The sequence below is a fragment of the Sprattus sprattus genome (assembly GCF_963457725.1).
Source record: "Sprattus sprattus genome assembly, chromosome: 1".
Classification (NCBI taxonomy): domain Eukaryota; kingdom Metazoa; phylum Chordata; class Actinopteri; order Clupeiformes; family Clupeidae; genus Sprattus; species Sprattus sprattus.
In genome coordinates this window covers 15,898,302-15,918,878 of record NC_137920.1, presented here as the reverse complement: position 1 = coordinate 15,918,878, position 20,577 = coordinate 15,898,302, and the positions used below count along the sequence as shown (strand labels likewise).

The window sequence follows — 20,577 nt, the reverse complement described above, 5'->3', positions numbered from 1 at the left end:
TGTAATTCTCAAATAAGACAGCCTTACAGCAATGACACATGCTAACAAAGTGAGTAACACAAGACAGCTTTCCATAAAACCTGGCTTGTACATAACCCTTATCTATTGGGAGAAAACATACCACAGTATTTTCACTGTTTTATTCAAAAGAGTATGAAAACACAAAAATAAAGAACCTAAAAGGATCATAGATCACATCTTACATTCTGCATGTCAATAAAAAACAAAACCATCAAGAATTCAAATAAGTATGGCACATGAATGCATCAAACCAGACACCTGAGTAGATCACAAATACAGGAAAAGTGTAACGCAAATACTGATGAGACTCAAACTACATGATGCTACACAAACCTAAGCAACAGCAGCTCTCCAATTCAAATACCCATGAAACTCAATCTAGGTGATGCTACATGAACCTTAGCAACAGCAGCTCTCCAATTCAAAAGGTATTTATAGAGAACACGCCCCAAGTGAACACACAGGCATGTTCAAATCAGCTGTCTAAACACTAAAATACAAACATAGTGCAGTTAACACATGACATAAGGTCATGACATAGTGCAGTTAACACTTGACATAAGGTCATGACATAGTGCAGTTAACACCTGACATAAAGTCATGACATAGTGCAGTTAACACTTGAGATAAGGTCATGACATAGTGGTGTCAAAGTTGACATAAGGTCATGACATAGTGCAGTTAACACTTGACATGAGGTCCTTTGAACTAAGGGCAATAAAAGTCAATGCAATTAAAAAGGGAAAGCCAAAACAAATCATGAGCAGTCTGTAACAACGGCACACACTCTCTCTATCTCTCTCCTTCCTTCCCTCCCCCTCTCTCTCTCATACACAAACAACAGCCTTCACCTACTATATGTAACTTCACTGGCCCCTGGGTGACGATGAGTGAACAGGTATATCACTTAAGCATGTGAACGTGACATCTGTCAGGTCAATTATGAAGATTGATTACCACATTCTCATTGGAATACACATCTAGGGAATGTGGAAGACACACACACACACACACTTCTTTTTTGTTTTAAACAGAACCAAATGTGCCCTTTGAATTCAATTAAATTTAATTCAATTACAGATCCTGGTTTGATTTGAGCACCACAGCAGTCTAATTTAGTACCAATCACCAATGGCGATCATGTCACCTGGCACAGAGAGGCGGTGCACTTCCGGTGAAGCCAGAACCCCGGGTAAAGGGGCTCCGAGAACCCCGGACGCGGTGGATCCCCGACCCTGGAGTGGAACGTGTGCAGATGGGTGAGTTTCCCCGACGAAACTGCGTAGAAGGACAGAGTTCCGGCCGGCCAGTCCAGGTACAGCCCGACTCGGCTGAAACCCGAGCAGGCGGGCGTCAAGTCCGTCTTGTTAATGTCGTACCTCACCACGTAGTGGCCGTCTTCGCACCACAGGCCATAAGACTTGGTGTTCAGGCCGATCTTGCAGTTGGCACCATGGGTCTTCCTGCGGATACTTGGGTATGCTGCTCCGATGACGACCTCACTCCCCGTCCACTCTGCCTCCCAGTAGTGGCGGCCAGTCAGGCCCTCCAGACACAGAAGCTGGGGGCAGCAGTCGAACCTCTGGCGATGGTCGGGGTACTGCTGGTCCTTCTCCACCCTGGTGACCCTCTGGTTGTTTTCCGAGAGGACGAGCTCTGGGTGGGCTGTGCTTACGTCCAGCGTGAGCTCACAGGCATCTGCACAACATGCAAAAATAACCATATTATAAAACTCCGCACATACGCACAGAGACAGACACACAGACACAAACAGAAAGACAGATACACACACACACGCTCACACACACACACACACACACACACTTCTGAAGAGCTGGTTTCCACCAGCATTGTGCATTATTATCAGACAGACAGACACACAGACATAAATGCAGACACACACATCTGAACACAGACACACACTCACATGCACACTCACATTTCTGTAGAGATGGTTTCATCCAGCGTTGTGCATTACTATCTATGCTATAGGGAAAGAGGAAATTAAACAGTAGATTAAGAGAGCATGAAACTGCTTATGAAAACCTTTTACAACAATGCAGTATCAAAAGTATACAAATGTGAATAGATAAACAATATATAAACATGAATATAAAATAAAGATAGACCCAGTTACCAGTTTATGAGAAACACTTGAGTTTAAACGTAAGCAGTCTAATGCTGCTGTTGTATTGAATTGCATCGTAGGCCCACCTGACACGTTTTTCTATTATTTTGACCATCCAATTTCAAAAAGTGAGGCTAGGCTAAATAGACATTTTTTCACCACAGAGTTCGTTCAAAGTACGGTCACCATCTCTAGGTCCTCCTCTTCTCAGGTAGCTTAATTCCATTAAATTACATTAATTGTGTTTATATGAACAATAAAATGGTCTCAAGGTGCTTAAAGGGTAGAGTATACATTTAGCAATGAAAAGGTTTCAAGTCCCAGACATCACACTTGTTGACATAGTGTTGTCAGTTGTTATAATTATGTCAAGTATAAGAAGTATAATCAAAATATAATATAGTTTTGTATTGCTACCAGCATCATTGATAGGGCACATAGCACACATGTTTTTGTTCATGTTTGCTTTTAACTGGCTTGAGGTGTATGCTGGATTGAAATACTGTCACTGTTTATCAGCACGAAGATTGAATTATTTTGAATTTAATGTTAAATCAAGTTTGTTACGCCCGTCTACACCCCTACTGGCTTTGCAGCGGCAGTGCAATGGTCTTTAGGTGGTGAATGGGCGTAATTTGATTGATTGTCCACACCTGACGACCTGTTGATAAAAGCCATGCTGTTTGCCTTCAGAGGGGGCTGGCATTCTCACCATGCATTGGAAACTGGTGAACACCATGCGGTTGGTGCGGCTGTTTTGCAGTCACTATTTTATCCACTACTTTTAGTTATATAGAAATAAAACCTTATTTTCGTACAACTCTGTGGTCTGGCTCCTCATTTGTTGCGGCTCAAGAGCCGGGTCGTAACAAGTTGAACAAAAGAGGTCCACAAGTGCTACTTACTTGAGTTGGCACCCCTCTCGTTGAAGTTTGGAGCGCAGACTTAGTTTGGAGTTTGGATCAGCATAGGCTCCTGTATGATTGTAGGTCAGGTCGAGCTCTTTCAGAGAGGTGGACTTTGATGTCAGGACCAAGGCCAGACGCTCACAAGCCCTCTCTGACACCAGACAGCCAGAGAGCCTGTGAGACAGAAGAGGAGTGAGAAAAGGAAGTAGAACAAAAGGAAAATGATGAGATGAATGATAATGTTTGAAAAGAAAAACTAAAAAAACTAAAGAAAACAAACATTGATGACAAAAACATGTCCTTGATGCTATGATACATAAATGACTGTAGAAAATGTTCTCCTTGCCAACGATGCATACGTACTTCAGTATTTCCAGTTTGCAGTCCTGATGACCGAGCAAGGCAGACAACTGGCCCACTCCCGGCTCGCCCAGGTCATTGTTGGTCAGGTCCAAGTGCCTCAGGTGGGAGTTACCTGACCGCAGACTTGCAGCCAAAGGGCGACAGGACTCTCCAGTGAGGTTACATCCAGCCAGACTGCAATGACCAAGGAGGAAAAGATTATCTTAAAATATAATGACCTCTTGTTCGCCACATCTTCAGACATCCTCAAGATGTGCCCTGATACTGCAAGCAGTATTATATAATTAAGCAATATAGCACGAGTGGGAGTGGGGAAGGTAAGGGATAATCCCACGGGTGGTGTTCGGCCGTAGCCATCGTGGCCGAAGGCCGAGTGGCGTTTATCCCTTACCTACCCCACTCCCACTCGTGCTATATTGCTTTTATAAAACAAATTAACATTTCAACACAAAGTTATTGATTAAAAATGGTTTATTTCGCCATTGTTTCTCCGCAACAAAAAATAGTTCCATTGTCAACGTCTTGGTTTGGAATTTTAAAAACTTTTAATTAACGGTTATCATCAATGCGAATGTTTCATCGCGGAGTGATTTATTTTTAGCTGTTAAAAGTCCCGTAACTGTAGATATGTTGACGAATAACCTATAGCATGGAACGTCTCTCGTCCAATCAGAAACAGCTAAATTACGCGCTAGAACCCAATTGTTTTATAATATAACATACTTTAGAAAAGATGGATGAACAATTTTTCTATGTTCCATGTCAGCATTACCAGTACGCACATCAGGGTGTGGAGTTTGCAGTTGGGGTGACTCAATGCAGGAGATAATTCCTGTACTCCGGCAGCTGCTATGTCGTTGTTGGTGAGGTCCAGCTCCCTCAGGTGGGAATCTGATGCCTGGAGAACCAAGGCCAGAGTTTTACAGGAATCCCCAGTGAGGTTGCAGCTGGCAAGTCTGTCAAAAAAGTGAAAAAAGTGAAAAGTGAGTTTTTATCATATTTTTTTTTTGATTTATGTACAAATACTCAGGGGTGAGTAACTACTGAGGTCCCTGCTGAACGACTGTGGAACGCTGGGGCGTTGGCTGGAATACCAACTTACTCATGACTGTTTTTCAGAACCGTAGCAGTTGCGTTGCAATTAGCCACTCTTATCGTTCAAACCAAGTCGCAACAACGCTGTGAATGACATAATGCAGAATTTAGTCCTACACATTGATCAGAGCAGCTGATGGATGGAACTATGCCTTCCAGAATCGGTGAACATTGTATTACATGGTATTACCGGCCAAGATTGAGATGGTGGTTAGACAACAAAACTTTCTAGAAAAGCATCCCTGGTCTAAACAGAGATCAGTGACTATTTTTATGGTTTTATATTATTTACTTATGTATTAACTCTGTCATTGACTCTTACCTCAAACTCATCTTTTTTTATTTACATTAAACATTAAATCATTTTGTCGATTATGTCGGTTTTGTTTTTTTTAATTATCATTTGATAGACCATAATACGATCTATTCAAAACAAGAAACCAATGTTACAGGGCTTGACACTAACTTTTTGGCGTAGGAGCACTGTGCTCCTAACCCAGAAAAATTGGGAGTACCAGCAAATATCTAGGCGCACCACTATAAAAAGTTATACTACTATTGATCAATGTTAACAACCTGGAATAACATTTTTGAACGGATTATATGACCGGGCATGACCTTGCTAAGGCCTACATTGATAGGTGGAAAAGAATTGCATGGTATTTTAGATCAGGGGTTCCCAACCTTTTTCGACTTTTCGTATTTGTAACAGGTCAGGGCCTAAAAGACACTCCGCTTATTTTAGTTTATCTATATTCCATTAGGCTAATTTAATCTATAATCCATTAATTCTAATTAATAAGCGAACATCGGCACCTGCTACAGGTGGAAGCCTAGAAATTAATAAAAGAAAATCTAACTCTAGATATTGCATCAAAATTGTAGTGCACCAAAAAACAACATAAAATCAAACACAGAACTTAGTTGCAGTAGGCCTAGGCCTATTTGTGCACAGCAAACAAGCAAGGAAATAACACCAGAATATACCCAAAAGATAGCATGCACTCAAATCAAGTGATAAAACATGCAAACAAGACCACTTAGCTAGGCCTAATTAAAATAGGTGATGCTTCAGGCATGCAAACAAATAGGTTCAAATAATGTTCAATATAATGATTCAAATAATTGGAAAAATTATTTAAATCTGTGGCTGCAATCTATTATCAACATAAATAGCACTTCCTGGGCAGTAGTTCGAATTGGTAGCTCTCCACAGAAAGGCATGTCCTCTTGGAGAATAACACTGCAATAATAACGCACAAAAAACAGCACTAATGCAGCTTTACTGACGTCCGTCGACTCGTCTAACTTGTTTTAAAAGGAGCGGGCTGCCTCTCATCTGTAGCCTACGTGAGTGCTGGATGTCGCGTCTCCAAATGTAGATTCAGATTTGAGCATTAGACAGCTTTAAAACGCACTCAACACACTGCGCTTGGGCTCAACCTCCATTCACAAAACCAAATATAATTGAATCAGGGTTGTATTTACGCTGAATATGAATTGTTTTGGTAGTAGTTCTTTCGCTTAAGGAACTTCTCAATTTCTCCGCTAATATCGCCACAGACTGGTCTAGTTATATTCCTAGGGAAGTCGTGGAGTGTGGGTTGGCGACAATCTAACCTGGGACTGCTTTCTGTCAGGTTCTTTGCATTAAGGTGATCACTTAAAGACGAGCTGCTTCTGTGCTAGCTAAATTTAGCTTTCAAATGCTCCATACAACTTTAGTTTGGTCGATTGTTCCGTCATTTTGCCTCTTAAATAGAAACTTTCCGCTCAGCTCTCCCCATCTTCCACTTCCGCTTCGTTATCTCCAGTCTAAATGACTGCAGGCACGTTTCGTGTCGTGTCAAAGCAAACCGAAAGTAAACAAAGTTGCGTTACCTGCGTTAAAATATTTTATCGCATTAAGCCCGTCTACAATAATATCATAGATTAACGCATTAACGTTGATAGTGCAAATTAATATTGTTGTCAAGTAAAAATCAGTTCTTCTTGGAAAATTAGTGGGGGGAAAAAACACCCTGAAACCCGGAATTTTTGCCTATTTCTATAGGCGCACGCGTGCGACTGTGATTTCAAATCAAGTCGCACGGCCAAAATTCCAGTCGCATGTGCGACCAGATCAGATCCCTTTTCAAACATACTGCAGTTGGTGATACTTAATGAATACTGAAACTTACACATCCATTTTATTACTACTTGATATTTACCAACCTCAGTGTCTCCAGGATGCAGTTTGCATGGTTCAGTCCCTGTGACAACATCTGAACTCCAGCATCTCGCAGGTAATTGCAACTAAGGTTCAGCTCCATCACCGGGGAATTGTCAGACTGTAGAGCAGAAGTTATGATTTCGCAGGAGTCTTTGTTGAGACCACAGCTGACCAGTCTGCAAAGCCAAATGACAGCAAAGAGATATGGATCAAAGGCTGTGTGATGTTATGGTTTTAAGGTTATGGTCTGTGGTTCTTTTTCCATGTGCACATATTAGATTTACATTGTCCGTATGTTTATGTATTCACTATAACTTAACAGTCTGCTGCAGAAGTAGTGAGCAAAGGGTTTGACTCAAGTATGGAAACTGTATTTGCCCACGGAACTTCTACTTTTTTTCATGAATGCAACTCTTTTATAATCAGATCGCTATAGCACGGTCACTCACCGACCCTTCTTGCAGTTCCTGACCGCAATCACCAGCCTCATTCTCCCCTTATTTGTTGTGCTAAACTTCATCAGGTCAAACTCATCCTGCGTATCCTCAGACACCAACATCATGTAGGCCAGGGTTGAGCACACAGCAGGAGAAAGCAGTTCCCCTGACCGCACGTATTCTTGGACTTCTTCATGCAGGGAGCCGTCCTTCAGCTCCAGCAGGCAGAGGAGAAGGTTCATGCATCTCTCTGTTGACTGGCCGTGTCTGCTGAAGGTCTCCTTGATGTACTGGACTGTCATCTTGACGCTCTCTGAGCTTTCCTGCCTGGGCGTGAGTAGCCCTTCAAAAAGCTTCTGGTTCGTCTCCAGTGAGATGCCTAGAAGGAAGCGGAGGAAAAGGTCTAGGTGTCCATTCTGGCTCTGCAGGGTCTTCCTCACAGCGCTCTTCAGCAAGTCATGCAGCTGCTGTCCTTCCATGGCGAAGGACTTCAGCACCTCAAAGTTTCCGGAGGAGAATGAGTGAAAAACAAACAGAGCTGCCAGAAACTCCTGAACGCTCAGGTGCACAAAGCAGTAGACCTTCTTCTTGAGGATCACTGTTTCAGAGACAAAGACTTCTGTGCACATGCCGGATTTCTCCATGTCTTGGTGAAGGTCTATTTTGCACTCTTTCAGGTCCTCCTCTGAAAAGAGAACATTGTCCTTTTCCAGCTCTCTGTATGCCAACTCCGCAAGTTTCAGGATAACGTCTTTGTTGGATTTCAGTACCTGCCTTGTATCTTTTTCTTCAAGATCCTCATTCTTCTGCTCCTTCCTCGTAAGCTGAATCAGGAGGAAATGAGCAAAAATTTCAGTCAGTGTTTTAGGGATGTCTCCCTTGTCCCTGGTCCCCATCCTCTTCAGCACAGTGGCTAAAATCCAGCAGAATACCGGTATGCGGCACATGATGTAGAGGCTCCTGGAATCCCTAATCTGTTTCACGATTCTGTCAGCTTCCATTTGATCCTTGATTTTGTTCCTGAAGTAGTGCTCCTTCTGTTGATCTTTGAAACCATGGATCTCCGTCCACCGATCGATATATTCACGGGGAATCTGGTGTGCTGCTGCCGGACGGGACGTGACCCAAATAGAGGCAGAGGGCAGTAGATTCTCCTTCAGTAGGTTGACGATCAGCATGTCCACTGACGAGGTTTCTGTTATTTGTGACAAAGTCCCCTTCTCTCTAAACTTTAGGCGAAATTTACTCTCATCCAGACCATCTAAGATGAATACTATCTTGGCTTCGTCAAACAGCTCCATGTTGTGGATGTCTCGTAGTTCGGGGTGAAACTCAAGTAGAAGTCTGTGCAGACTGTACTTGTCATCAATGAACAAATTCAGCTGACGGAAAGGTAGCATGAAGATGAAATCGATATCTTGATTGGCTCTTCCTTCTCTCCAGTCCAGAATGAACTTCTGCACTGTCACGCTCTTCCCAATGCCAGCAATCCCTTTAGTCATGACTGTTCGGATTGGTATTCCTGGTTCCGGTGAAGGTTTGAAAATGTCATTGCAGTCGATGGCATCTTGTGTAGAGCTTTCCATTCGGGATTGTATCTCCATTTGCCGAAACTCATGTTGAGTTTTCACGTCATCGCCCACTCCATCTGTGATGTACAGCTCCGTGTAGATCTCATGGAGTTTCTTTTTTCTGTCTTCTGTACCTTCAAACAGGTATTCTGTACTCTTTAACCTCCTCTTGTTTCGTTCACTGGTCTTCTTTATGGTGGTGTCATCTATTTAAAAGAAGAAAAGAAACAAAAACAGTGTCATCCATTATAAGAGAAATAAGTCCTCTTCTAGGAGAAAAACAAGCATAGATATGTGTAGGCCTGGACCTATGGGGGTGCATAAGACGCCAGAATGAACGCACCTCCTACACTTCTGAAATAGCGTTTATGCCCCCAAGATTTGCTAGTGTTAAGAGTTTACTATTGTTTTCGCAGCGGAGGCGGTAGCACATTCAGAATGGCACTGCACTTGCAAGTACAGTATCTGGACTGGCTGTTACCAATCCCATTCTCTCAAACTATGTCACAAATCACATATTATCTTGCGCCAGCTGGGGACATGAGAATGGGGCTTGATTGCTAGGCATTAATAATGTAAATGGGAGACCACCTACTAGTACCACATGTCCTACAGGACCAGCTACTGGTTTGGCCTGCTCACAAAACAGGTAAAGAATGTAATCTAATGTCAGAAACATCAACCAAATAATACAGACAACGCGTGTCTTAAAATATAGCATGGTTATATTAACTCAAACAAAGGCTCTCCATCGCATTAACGCAGTTGAAAAAATACTTTGCCACTTCCGCTCTACCTGTCTAGACATGTCGAGTTTGTAAACAAACAAACGACTGTACTCTCTGACCTGTAGCAGTAAGTACAGTTCACATTAGGATGGATCTCATACCTGAATTGAAGGGAAAGGATTCTGGCCTTTTAGAAGTGATGCTGAAGGAAGGAGGAATGGCAACACCTCCAGAACGGGCTGGGATAGAGGAGAAGACTGAGTCTGAGTCATCGTAGGAGGTAGAAGGACCCGAGGCTGACCCAGAGTAATAGAGGGAAGGGACTTATTGAGAGAGAGAGAGAGAGAGAGAGATAAAGGAGGAGATATTAGTTTTCCATTGAAAATACATCCACTTAATGAGAGAGAGAGAGATGGTAAGGAGAGAAAACAAATGAGTAGACTTTGAGAGTAGAATAGAGAATGGAGTTAAGCTTCACAGTGAGAGATATATCACACTGTCATAACTGCACTCTCGGACCTGTAGAGAGTGTATCACACAGCACATAACTGCTACTGCATGTAAAAAATAGAGTAGACATTGAGAGTAGAATAGAGAATGGAGTTTAGATTTAGAGTGAGAGAGTGTATAAAACAGCACATAACTGCTACTGCATGTACACTGCTTATCACCATGAGTAGTGTACTGTGTAAAAGTCAATACAACCGTATGAGAGTTAAACATACAGCTCAATATAGAGTGATGCATTGCTTTTGCTCTTATTTAATGAAATTATAATTATTTCTAACATTACAAATTCAACAATTCAATTTTATAATAAATTCATTGTTAAAGTAACACTATGGAGTTTCTGGAGCCGCCAGGTAGGGAGCTACTGTCTTATGACAATTCAGTAGCTTATTAGCTTACTTGCTTTGTCTTGTGTTGCAATTGCTTGATGTTTGACTATGTTAGGAAAGTTGTCAACTCAAACAAAGTCATAAACAAAGTAAGCACATTTCAACAAGTTTTGCTAAGTTTAGCCGCTAGGAAGACATCTCGTTAGCAATATTAGCAAGCTTGTTATAACACACTTGGACATTGATGCTAGAATGAATCGGTCTCGCATCGACTTCATTGTAATGCTATTGTGATAGCTATGTTGGCTAGCTTGCCAACAACTTTCCTAACAGTTCAAACAACAAGCAAGTGCAACACAAGACAGTTAATAAGTTACTGAATAGTCCAGCAGAAAGGAGACAACAAACTGGCGGCTCAAAAAAATCCCTTAATGTTATTTCTGGTATGCAAACATAACATATAGATTCCAAACTTTGAATTGTATCTCACCAGTTTTTTTCCATGGTTCAGCAAAAGGCTCTCTGTTGAGAAGTAAGAACATTTTCAATTAGCGTTAACAGCACTGATTGTGTCATTAGCACTAGCAGTATTGGTGGTGCAATTACAAAGAGCTGCATTGGTTGTGCAATCTGCAGTTTTCCCCCTGTCTTTCTATGATTCGTTTAGAATATGTACTTGCCAATAATTAATTAATCAATACATTTATCAGTTAATTAAAAAAAAATATTGACAAAAGTTTTAAGCAGTTAGTGTTATTTCTCAACTCACAGATGCTGATCTCATTGTCAAACGTAAGGGCTATTATGGGAGGCTATCAGGGTGTAAAAAATAATGAAATGCAATACAAAATAGTAAGACATCAATGAATAATAAACATTAAAAGTAAAAGAAAAATACATATCAATACACACACAACATCGTTTATAGTATACAACTATTGTACTGAATGTGTAAACATGTTTCGCCTCAGCTTTCTCTGCTAGCGTACCCTGGTGTAAGAGAGTGACTCCGCTTCCTGGTGCTGGCTCGTGTCTCCTCCATTTGTTTCTCCAGTTTCTCTGCAAGGTCATTTTGCTGGATTTGCCTTAGGATCCGCACAGTAACCTCGAGAGCGCGGGTTTCACCGTAGACGCCAATCATCTTGTCTACGATGTCTGTGGAACAACAATTCTCCAGAAATGCAGCGGGAATGGAATCACACCCTTCCTGATGTTGGAGGTACATCCGGAACCGCTTCAATTCATTTGACTTCAGGTTGTCTAGGGTGCTAAGGAGGAGGGTTAGGTACTGAGCCATGTCACCTAAGAAAGCAACAAAATAAATATATTGCAGTTCATACATCTTTTAACCCTAGATACTTTGTACATTATCATAATTTTTTCTTTCACCAAAATGCATTTGGACATTTTGGACCTAGTCTGGTAGAGCAAAGATCTAATGAAGCCAGCATTATGAGAAGCGCATTCCTGCACCTTTGGACACAGGGGTGGAAACGCAAGCAAAGACAGCTTTAGACCCATGCATGCTAGTGTCTGTCTGTCGCTAACACGTCTATCGAGGTCGGCTGGGAGTGAGTTTATTCACTGAATAGCTCATGCTAGCGTCTGTCTATTGTTAACATGTCTTACTGAATAGGTCTTTGCCCACTGGTAACTGAGTGTGTGTGTGTGTGTGTGTGTGTGTGTGTGTGTGCATGTGTGTGCATGTGCATAATTGTGCATGCGCATGTATGTGTCTGTGTTTGTTTGCATGTGCATACATGTTTTTTTCCCTCTCTGAAGGCTTTTAAATTCATACCATTGTTTGATTTAAAGGGAAATCTTATACTTGACGCGTGTTGTCCAGTCCTTAATCAAGTGTGTTTGTCTTCGGGTTCTCTTCAGTTGTCACACAAAAACACACAAACAAACACGTGCATCTATAAGAGGACATAATGGCGCTGTCCTGTGACTGATAACAAGAGTAGATCACATGTGAACAGTCAGAAGTAACCTGAACAGAAAAGAGCCGTGGTTAAGGCGTCAGAAGACAAAGAGAATATGGTGACAGTTCTGTGTTGTTGAGAACTGTCTTCAGTTGTGATTCGGTTTTTTTTAGGGGTAGGAAGGCGTAGCCAAATATTTGGGTTCAGATGTTTCAAGTATAATCTACTGTCTAGATGTTTAAGCAAAGTCTGCTTTGTATGTAGCTAGTTTTCTAGTTTTAGACCAGACCTTCCATGTAGTTAGCTTGCTAGATTGTATATCCAGAGAGAGAGAGCAAGAGCGACCAAAATGTTTTAGACCAAAATTTCATAATGCCGTTTAAGAGAGAGAACTATATAATGGTGGACTGGAACACCCTTCTCTATCACCCTGCACAGTACAGTAGTATAGTAACTATAGATACTATTGCCATGCCATTTCAACAATGCCATCGGCTGTTCACCTAAAGACCTGAACGGGTTTCAGTGTACAGTCACTGTCAGGGTATGGTCTCTCTCTCTCATGTTACCGTCATTCAATGAGATAAAAAAAAACCCACAACGGCATCCAAGCCACAACATTAAAAAAGAAAAGCAGTCTGTCTTGAAACCTACGCGTAACAACAGTTTAGTGGGAAAGGCTTTGCTAGCGTGAACAACAGGAAACACCTGTGGTATATAAAGCCACTGGTGTGGGGCCGACATGACTAGGTGCAGACTACGATCGATGCAGACGTGTCAGTTAGTGTTTTATGTTCTTTTAATTGCTCATGATATTTTCTCACTGATTGAATGTGAATCACATTTGCTCTATATAGGGCTGCAACAATAACCGCCTCATTGCAATATTGCGGTACTATCAAGGGTACCGTAAAGTCTGTCACCGCCATTACCATCATACGTTTTTTCCCCTTTATCTTCATGTAGCTTGTGGCTTGGACTGTGGTCTTCTCTACAAGCATCCAGATTTTTTTGATTCAGTTTTAGAAAGGATGATGTCCACACGAGAGCGACATACTGATTCTAAAAACACCCAGACCTAAGCACTGAGCAAACACATGACATTTAGCAGGTGCATCACATCACCTTCTAGTCAATTGACCATTAATTGCTTGGAAAACACAAATCAAATATGCATATATTGCATTCAAATAAATGACAGTATAGCATGTCAATAGAAGTGTCTGTTTCGTTTGTGATTGCAGCCTTTCCTCATGACTACACGTGGCTACTTGTTAATCATATGTATGTGTGACGCCTTAAAGGCACCCAGTGCAACTTTCGAGGCTTAAAAATAAACATTCAATTTCTAGTCTTTTTTACACGTAGTAAGTTTCAATAACTCCATACCATTACATACCGACATTCAAGCAGCAAAGATGAGACGTCGTTGTGTGGTGAGAACTGATAGAAAATCGATAACAACAACAATCGCCGCCATTTTCTTTATTTTTTTTAACCTGCAATAAATAAAGCAGGCTTCCAGTCAATGGAAAAATGGCTTCTCCCCACCGGCGATTGTTGTTGTTTACGATTTTCTATCAGTTCTCACCACACAACGACGTCTCATCTTTGCTCCTTGAATGTCGATATGTAATGGTATGGCGTTATTGAAACTTACTACGTCTAAAAAATAGTAGAAATTGAATGTTTATTTTTCATTGAATGTTTACATAAAGTTGCACTGGGTGCCTTTAAACTCTTTCAGAGTTATGTTAATATTTTGATATTATATATATATATATATATATATATTAAGTCACGTCTTTTTGTTTAACTAGTCTTTTGTTTAACACATCTTTTTAATTAACTAACTTTATGTGCGTGTGTGTAAATGTATGTATTTGTGTAATGAATTGTGTGTATGTGTGTCCATGCATGTATTTGTCTGTTCAGGTGTTTTTGTGTAAACTGCTGTCAAACACATTTACAACATTGTTTGCATCACCTTGGAACAGTGTTTACCTGTGTTGTTGTCCTGTCCTTAATCCAGTGTGTTTGAGTTTCTTGGGTTGTCTCTTCAGTGTTGGATGTCTGAGTTCACAAACATACAGACAAACACATAGACAAAAAGACTGAATGTTAACAGTACGAGAGGAAGACATTGTTTGCATCACCTTGGAACAGTGTTTACCTGTGTTGTTGTCCTGTCCTTAATCCAGTGTGTTTGGCTCTATCCTTTCTTGGGTTGTCTCTTCAGTGTTGGATCTCTGAGTTCACAAACATACAGACAAACACATAGACAGAAAGACTGAATGTTAACAGTACGAGAGGAAGACAGCTGCAGAAGTTACACCTTCTCTGAGAAACTAAGTGCTGAATGTATGTGAGGAAGAGCAAGACAAAATGATGGTTGCTCTGTGTGTGTGTGTGTGTGTGTGTGTGTGTGTGTGTGTGTGTGTGTAAGAGAGAGAGTGTGTGTGTGTGTGTGTGTGTGTGTGTGTGTGTGTGTGTGTTTGTGTGTGCACGCAACAGAGAGAGAGAGAGTTAGAGAAAGAGAGAGAGGCAGAGGAGGCTGGAATTGTTGTTAGTTTCACTCTTGCAAAAAAAGAAGAGAGACAGAAGAGAGAAGACAGATACAAGACAGAGAGAGAGAGAGAGAGAGAGAGTAGAGGACAGAGAGAGAGAGAGAGAGAGAGAGAGAGAGTAGAGAACAGACAGGGAGAGAGAGAGAGAGAAAGTGAGTGAACAGTCAGAGACAGAGAGAGAGAGAGGGAGAGAGTAGAGAACAGAGAGAGAGAGAGAGAGAGAGAGAGAGAGTAGAGAACAGAAGAGAGAGAGGATGAAGACATCAGGCAGATATCTAACACACACAGTTATGAACAGCAGGCCATGTCATCTTCAAAAAAAGTGTGTGTGTGTCTGTGTCTATGTTTGCAAAAAAATTAAAGTAACTGTCAAAAGCTGTGGCTATTTCCGTGTAAAAATGACCCCCCTGATGTCACACACAGGTTTCCCAATCAGAGCTTCTCTATTAACGTCTGTCTCAGTGAGCTTCTGTGCCAAAGCTGCTTGCCAAACACAGCCTGGGGCCAACAAAGGCAAAGGTCTCTCTAAACACACCCACCCTCTAACCCTCTCTACTGTAGAGAGGGTTAGAGGGTGGGTGTGTTTAGAGAGACCTTTGCCTTTGTTGGCCCCAGGCTGTAACAGTAACACACTGACCCTCTCTAAAGTAACACACAATCTCACTAACCCTCTCTACAGTAACACACTTACCCTCTAACCCTCTCTAAAGTAACACACCAACCCTCTAACCCTCTCTAAAGTAACACACTGACCCAAACACAGCCTGGTGCCAATCCAAGGCAAAGGTCTCTTTAAATATCTGGCACCTGGTTTCTTCTGGGAAATCAAACCACCTGCTATCAGTGAAAATAATTAGTGAAAAATAGGCTTGTCAATAAAAAAACTAGTGAACCCGTTGTTGTCAGGCAATTTACACAAATCTATACAGACTAGGCCTACAACGTTTATCAATCATACTTGATTATCAGAGATGTTAGCCTATGGGTCACCCCTGTGACTACGGGCTGAGAGCCTATCCTCTGATTATTCAGGTTGATAGGTCCTTTATTGATTGTTGTTATGGGTCATTGTTAAAGGCATGTTAGGCTAAAGGTAGACATAGACCTTCTTGAAATGTTTAATTAAGTATCACATTTTTATAGTTGGTGAACATGGATTAACTACTACGTATGAAAAGCCTCACTCAAAATGGCTGACAAGCAACACCAAACAGGCTGACTAATGAGAGGAGTACAGCCCGGCTGTAAACAAGAGGATCCCAGGAAATGGGAGTGGTGCCAAACACAGAGAGAGAGAGAGAGAGAGAGAGAGATAGATAGATAGAGAGAGAGACAGAGGGAGGGAGAGAGAAAGAGAGAGAGACAGAGAGAGAGAGAGAGGGAGAGAGGCAGGGAGAGAAAGAGAGAGATGTAAGGATTAGGTAAAAAGTTAAGAGAATAGGGTTAGTTTTAATTGGCCTTGGAGAACAGCAAAACACAAGAGAGTGGGAACAACGAAGTTCATTTAAAAAGACTGACCACTCATTCATACAGTGCGATCATCCATGGAGCATCTTCTTACTGTGCCTTATGGACTGCAATACATTTCACATGTGGCCTTTTGACTCTTCATTGTGGAATTACGAGAGTGCCTGGTTTCGCAGCAGCATAAGTAATAAAATATGTGCTACAGTAGGTTACTTTACTTTTTATTCATAACTGATGATGTTCTTTTAGCATGAGCACCTGCCAACAATGTCTGTGCACGGCCCTGGATGTACGTGAGAGACAAACATGTTGGTTGCTGTGTGCGTGTGGGGTGGGTTAGTGCCTGTGTGTGTGTGTGTGTGTGTGTGTGTGTGTGTGTGTGTGTGTGTGTGTGTGTGTGTGTGTGTGTGTGTGTGTGTGTGTGTGTGTGTGTGTGTGTGTGTGTGTGTGTGTGAAAAAGATATGGGTAGGCTGAAGTTTTTTTTTTTTGCTCCTGCAAGACAAAATAGAAAAACTAAAACAAAAGAGAGAGAGACAGAGGGGAAAAACAGAAGAAAAAAAAAAAGAAAACAGATGTAGAAAAAAATGATTGTTGTTCAGGAAGGAGCTTGAGGGGAAATGTTATGGGGGAGGGCAACTTGACATCTGTCAGACAGGTATCTAAAAGTCACACAAACACACAGACACAGAGATGACACTTTCCTTTCCTGCGGCCTCGATGGATACGGGCGAACACCACCCGTGGGGAAATCCCTTACCTACCCCACGCTCACTCGTACTATATTTTGCTTAAAGATAATAGCCTGGGAAGGTCCTCAGAAGAACAAATGGATGCGACAACAATGTTGTCTAGCTGAGAGCTGAGGACACTTTACTTTGTATTGGTTGTTATTGCTATTAGTAGGAAGGGGTTGTTGCAAAATGGTTATTGGGGCGGCACGATTTCCATAGGCGGGCCATATTCAAAATGCCCATGGCCAAAATAGGCTACAGTAGATCTGCGAGCTTGAAGGCGGATCCGGGATCCGCCCTTCGATCGGTATCTGGGGAGTAGTCTAACATTTGTGTTTGGACGTTAATGCATAGTCTTGAGTAAGACAAATATTGTGGAGAACGAGACATCAAGTTCAAGTGTGTGTGTTAGAGAGAGGGAGAGTGACATGGACATGTCTCCTGTTCTGGACTGGTGTCTGGCCGCGGAAACACGGTGAAAACATCGTATTCCGATCAGGCGAGTTGTCTTAAACTCCAGCGATACATTCCAACTTCTACAGAGGCATAGGTTTTAGATATACAGTGTATCCTGAAAGTATTCAGACCTCTTCGCTTGTCTACAGTTTGTCATGCCATATGCTAAACAAGTCCAAATGAACTTTTCCCCTCGTCAATCTACTCATAATACATAAAAACAAAGCGAAACTGTGAAAACAGGGTTGTTTTACACGTAGACATTGTATGTGTAGCACGGCGGCTGAACCCATATGCACGACTCAAAAAGTTTAGATTCAAAATAAGGATTCTCTACTTACGACTGCGATCATCCAGGAACACTCCGGAGCAAACAGGACGACGGCAGCAGAACAGCGTGAACACGACACGAACAACGTGTTACCACGAACACACACACAAAAAAATGAAAACACAAAGGTTTAAATACATTGGATTAGTACAAAGCTTACGGTCTGAGTCCCCCAGACTCGAGAACAATATCCATTTGCGTTTCTACTACTAGAGCAACAGCCCCGCAGCATTACCCTAAAACACGCCCATTGCATGGCGTCTTCGTTTAATCGTCATCCATACGCGCATTTCAAATTGAGATATCATGCGATAAAACAACGACCGACAGCAGAGTAAGTGCTGAAGTCAGAGTGTAGTTTTAAAGTCATAAGGGTTTATAAAAGCTTGACAAGGACCCAGCAAACCATAAACACAACAATGCAGATTAGGAAACCCAAATACAAAATCCAATGTGAAATGGTATTAATAAAAATAAAGAAATATCTAAATTCAAAATCCCCCAAAATTGTCCACTCACATGCACATAAGGACAAATAACTCCCCCCACTACACTAAACAGGACAGTGCACTTCATAGAAAGGTGGCCAGCACAATTTACAACAAAACGGGTATATACAGAAATCCATTAATGCACAGACCACATGACAGAACCTGAAACACAAATACTGTATTCCTAAGTGTGCACAAATATAACTGCAATTAACCATAATCCCAGGCATGCAAAAAGACTTCTAACATAAGCGGTCAGGCTACAGCCAATACAGAGAATCACCAGTCTGATTACCATAGAAACTAAAAAAATGTTTCCTGTTTCCTGTGTGGCACCGGCTAAATGTATGTGAGTGAGATATAGCAAGACTAAAGAGACATACTGGTTGTTGTTGTATGTGTGGGCGTGTGTGTGCGTGCATATGTACGTACCCGCAAGTGAAAGAGAGGAAAGAACAACAGACAGAACAGAGAGATAGAGAGAGTCTCCTCCCCCAGGAAAGTTCTTAAAAGTCTGTCAGCTAAATTCACCATTTTCACACAGTCTGACGGAGACAGAAACAACAGGCCTGAAGACAGACCATGGCATGTAGGACTCACAGGACTGTCATCTGTCTGACTCACATGCACAATACCCTGACAATAAGACCACACTGCCTTGTCTACCTGAAAACACTTTTATGGAACACTGACACAGGACACGTACAACATCATAAAAACTTTCTTGATAACGGAGAAAGCATTCACAAGGTTTTTATAGACAGAAATCACATTTCATCTGAACATCTGATCTGTTTGAATTTCAGAAAACAAAACACCTTTGATGGAGATAATTTTGAATCACTTATATATTAATCAAGTGCCTTGTATTTATATATATATACGTACCTTGTACGAATAATGTGCTTATGTAAATAGGAACATGGCTTTTCTGTGTTTCTCTGTGTGTGTAACTTAGATTTTTAGGTGCCACTTAGTCTGCATATGTGCAAGAGCATGTTTGATCCAGAGGTACAGTATATAATAAGGGTCCAACTGTGCTTCTTTCGACCTTGTGCAAAACAGGCATCTTTGCAAGACAGGGAGCCTCGGATGTCAGAGACCCACCACGTGGTTATCCCTGCTGACAAATTGTTTTGGCGTCAGAGAACGGTAAACTTCTATCAATAAAAACCTTGTGGGAATGTTTAATATTGCTTCTCTCTGGTCTGCTGCAGTCTGGGAGTAAGCCTGGGCTTCTCCCTGACCTGCCAGGACGTAGGTGAGCCCAACAAGCTTGTTGTTGTTCTATTATAAATATACTTACAGTATATGCAACTCCAGGGTCCTGAGGTAACTTGAGTGAATTTTCACCTATCAACCTTTGTTTTGGTCAAACACACACACACACACACACACATGTTCGCACACACACGCTCGCACACGCTTGCACACACACACACACACACACACACACACACACACACACACACACACACACACACACACACACACACATGGTCGCACCCACACGCTCGCACACACACACACACACACACATACACACACACACACACACACACACACACACACACACACACACCCACGCACACAGCTGCACTCTGACTCTGGTGATGGGAACCATCTCTTATAAGGTCAGCTGTTTGGGTTCTGGAGCCTACTGGAACTGATAACAAAGCCACACACAAACACACACTCTCTCTCTCTCTCACACACACACACACACTCTCTCTCTCACACATATACACTCTCTCTCTCATACACACACACTCTCTCTCTCATACACACACACACACACACACACACACTCTCTCTCTCATACACACACACACACATGCTCTCTCTCTCTCATACACACACACACACACACACTCTCTCTCTTTCACATACACACACTCTCTCTCATACACACACAAAAACACACACACACACACACACACTCTCTCTCTCTCTCTCTCTTAGACACACACACTCTCTCTCAAACACACACACTCACACGCACACACATATACACATACTCTATCTCTCATACACACACACTCTCTCTCTCATACACACTATCTCTCTCTCTTACACACACACACATACACACACACTCTCACTCTCCAATACACACACACACACACACACACACACACAAACTCTCTCTCACATACACACACAAACATACACACACACACACATACATTCTCTCTCTCTCTCTCACATACACACACAGACATACACACACATACGCACACTTTTTCTCTCTCACATACACACACAATCATACACACACAAACATACACTCTCTCTCTCTTTCTCAC

The 20,577-nt window shown here is 41.9% G+C and overlaps 1 protein-coding gene across 2 annotated transcripts; it reads right to left on the bottom strand.

The window, feature by feature from the left end:
* Positions 1-995: 995 nt before the first annotated feature.
* On the bottom strand, positions 996-17,892 carry LOC308376837 (NACHT, LRR and PYD domains-containing protein 3-like). Of its 2 annotated transcripts, XM_080853319.1 has the most exons (13): positions 17,791-17,892; positions 14,401-14,476; positions 14,232-14,300; positions 11,292-11,604; positions 10,793-10,824; positions 9,625-9,786; positions 7,177-8,941; positions 6,730-6,903; positions 4,203-4,376; positions 3,421-3,594; positions 3,055-3,231; positions 1,961-2,007; positions 996-1,719 (listed from the first exon to the last, which is right to left on the bottom strand). In XM_080853319.1, the coding sequence occupies exons 4-13, from the start codon at positions 11,597-11,599 to the stop codon at positions 1,160-1,162; spliced, it is 3,573 nt and encodes a 1,190-aa protein (XP_080709445.1). In that variant the 5' UTR covers positions 11,600-11,604; positions 14,232-14,300; positions 14,401-14,476; positions 17,791-17,892; the 3' UTR covers positions 996-1,159. The 2 variants fall into 2 exon arrangements, with proteins under 2 accessions (XP_080709445.1, XP_080709446.1); XM_080853320.1 differs by lacking the exons at positions 14,401-14,476; positions 17,791-17,892 and having other exon boundaries at positions 11,292-11,570; positions 14,232-14,249.
* Positions 17,893-20,577: the final 2,685 nt, after the last annotated feature.